This window comes from Blastocystis sp. subtype 4 (assembly GCF_000743755.1).
Source record: "Blastocystis sp. subtype 4 strain WR1 chromosome Unknown seqid_0478, whole genome shotgun sequence".
NCBI lineage: Eukaryota > Bigyra > Opalinata > Blastocystidae > Blastocystis > Blastocystis sp. subtype 4.
In genome coordinates this window covers 2,130-5,042 of record NW_014569069.1, presented here as the reverse complement: position 1 = coordinate 5,042, position 2,913 = coordinate 2,130, and the positions used below count along the sequence as shown (strand labels likewise).

The following is a 2,913-nucleotide window of genomic DNA, read 5'->3' as shown; positions in this document are numbered from 1 at the left end:
TCATACAAACATTCTTTCCTTATCACAGTCCTATCTATCCCTTTCTGTGAACTCTCCTTCTGCTATATCATTCACAAATCAGGGTTTCATAAACACTGTATTGTTCTCTCGATACATCACTCCCTTCCCTTTATTCCTTTCTTCAAATTCACTTTCATCTTGTATCCTTCATGCTTTCCTGAAAACAGAATCACTGCATTTCCTTCTTCATGTTTTGTTGAATCAGCCATTTCAACACTCTTTACATGGAAATCATTCATGAAGGGTGTTCCTTAGTTCTGTCAGCTCAATCTTAGAAATCATAATGAGAATATAACTTCCAAAAGCTATTGAAATCAACAGATATGAATTAATGAAATGATAACAAAGTGATGTTGATGGATGATGAGATATGAATAGAATTGATATGATATGAGAGTGTAGATATAAATGGAAATAAGAAATGAATGATATGAGTAATGAATGATGAGAATGATATCCCCGTGATTGTATTCAGTAATATTGAATAGGAATGAAGAGATGATAGTAGAATATAGTAGAATAATGAGATATGAATGAAAGTGAATGTGGATTGAAATGAATGAAATGGGCTAATGTGGAATGGCGTAATTGGGGATCCGAATTGTGGTAAGAATGATGACAGAATTAGTATTGATGTTTGATTGATTGTAATGTGAAATGATATAAACTGATTAGAATCACGGGAATGAATGATTGAATGATGCGATGAAAAGATTGATTGTGAGATTAGATGAATGGAATGGAATGATGAATATGAATAGAATGGTTGAATATGGATAGAATGAGTGATAATCATTGTCAACCTCCTTCCATATGATATTCATTATGAATTCATTAATATGAAGGGTAATGAATTGTTCATTGATTCTTAGACTGATATGAGTAACATCGATATTAGGAATAGTAGTTCATGTCTTGAATTCCTTGGTGATTGTGAGATAAGGAGTATTGAAGTAAAGAATGGTGATGAATTGAATGGAAACGAAATTATTGGATTATTGATAGATAATGATGTATATGAGTTGGTAGTATCAATGAATGAAGGAAAGAAAGAAGGAATTGGAATGATTGTGAGAGAAGATGGAACACTATTTATGAGAATGATGTTTGTGAATGATGAATGTGAAGGAGAAGTGACCAAGATGAATAAGTATGGAAACACAGTATTGAAAGGAAGAGTATCAAAAGGAAAGGAAGTTGGAATGTGGATAGAATATGATAACAGTGGAAATGAGGTGTGGAGAGGATTGTATCAAAATGGAAAGCGATATGTAGCACTGAAAGAACAAGAAGGAATGAAGGGATTCTATTCAGAGATAAGTGTGAATGGAGATTTGTTGAGTGTGAGTGAATATGATGATAAGTGGATGAAGAATGGGATATGTTTTGAAGTGGAATCAGGACACTTGAAGAGAGAATGTGTATATGAGAATGGAAGAATGAAGAGAGTAATTCGAGAATTCATTGGAAGAAGAATGATATTGTTTGATGATAATGGAAAGAAGGTGTATGAAGGAGTATGGTTTGGAGATATGGTGAATGGATTTGTGATTCATCCTGAAATGGAAAGAATGGATGGATTCTTCAAAGAAGTGAATATGAATGGAGATTTGTTGAGTGTGAGTGAATATGATGAATCTGGATTATTGAAGAATGGTAAGTGTTTTGAGTATGAAGGAGGAAGAATGGTTCGAGAATGTGAATACAAGAATGGAGTAATGATGAGAGTATTGAGAGAATGGAAAGGAGAATGTATGATTGAATATGATGATAATGGAATGAGAGTATATGAAGGAGGATTTGAAGGAGATATGAAAGGATTTGTTCGAGAAGGAGAAGGTAAAGAATATGGAGATGATGGAAAGAGTGCATTGTATGTAGGTGGATGGAAGAATGGAAAGAGAGAAGGATATGGAAGTGAATTCAAAGGATACTCTGCTGCGTATATTGGAGAATGGAAGAATGGATTGAGACATGGAGCTGGAAAGGAATTGAATGAGAATGGAGAAGTGATTAGAAGTGGAAGATGGATCGAAGGAGCATATGCTTCAACCAAACGATTTGAAGATGGATATGGAAATTATTTTAGTGGATTTGATGTTGACTGTTTGAATGGAATTGAGAGACTTGTGATTGGAAATGATTGTTTTAAGAATATGGATCAATTTGTGATTGATGGATTGAATGAATTGCAGAAATTGTACATCGGAAAGAAAAGCTTTGAACTCATTTGCTGTAATAGAATTGGAAGCAAATGTGTGATAATGAATTGTGATCAATTGAGTGAAATCCACATTGAAGATGGATCATTCTATTGGTATAAATCATTTGAATTGAAGAATCTACCTTCTCTCATATCCATTCAATTAGATCGTTGTGCATTCTGTAATTGTAAATGGATAGTATTTGATAGTATGAATGATTGAATGAATGATAAATGAGATCTGATTCGACTTCAATCCATCATTCTTGGAAATAAGGCTCTATATGGTGATAATGGTAATGTAGAAACAAATGAATTGATAATGAAAAGTATGAATGGTAATTATGATTGATTGATTAGATCTCCCTTCTCTATCTACATTCAAAGGAGATTATTACAGTTTAGAAAGGATAGGCAAAGTGCAATTGAATAGTGATTATCGATAATTGAATTTGAATTAGACATTCCATCACTCACTAAAGATAGTATACAGATGAGAAGATCATTTGGTTATGTGAAAGAAATGGACAGTTCAAGTACAAAAAAAGACTATATTGTTATTAAGATGCTGATTCTCTTGAATACTACATCACCAAGAATAATAATGAAGTAGTTCCGTCAAATAACGTGATATCACATCAAACATCTGCATTCTGGATTTCAGATAGCAGTCAAATGGAAGAACTAAT

At 33.0% G+C, this 2,913-nt stretch overlaps 1 protein-coding gene across 1 annotated transcript; it reads left to right on the top strand.

The window, feature by feature from the left end:
- Window positions 1–899: 899 nt before the first annotated feature.
- Window positions 900–2,670, top strand: JH06_4959 (hypothetical protein; the record flags this gene model as incomplete). The annotated part of the gene is made up of 3 exons (XM_014669585.1): window positions 900–2,433; window positions 2,464–2,553; window positions 2,585–2,670. The coding sequence occupies 3 exons, from the start codon at window positions 900–902 to the stop codon at window positions 2,668–2,670; spliced, it is 1,710 nt and encodes a 569-aa protein (XP_014525071.1).
- Between the last annotated feature and the right edge of the window lie 243 nt (window positions 2,671–2,913).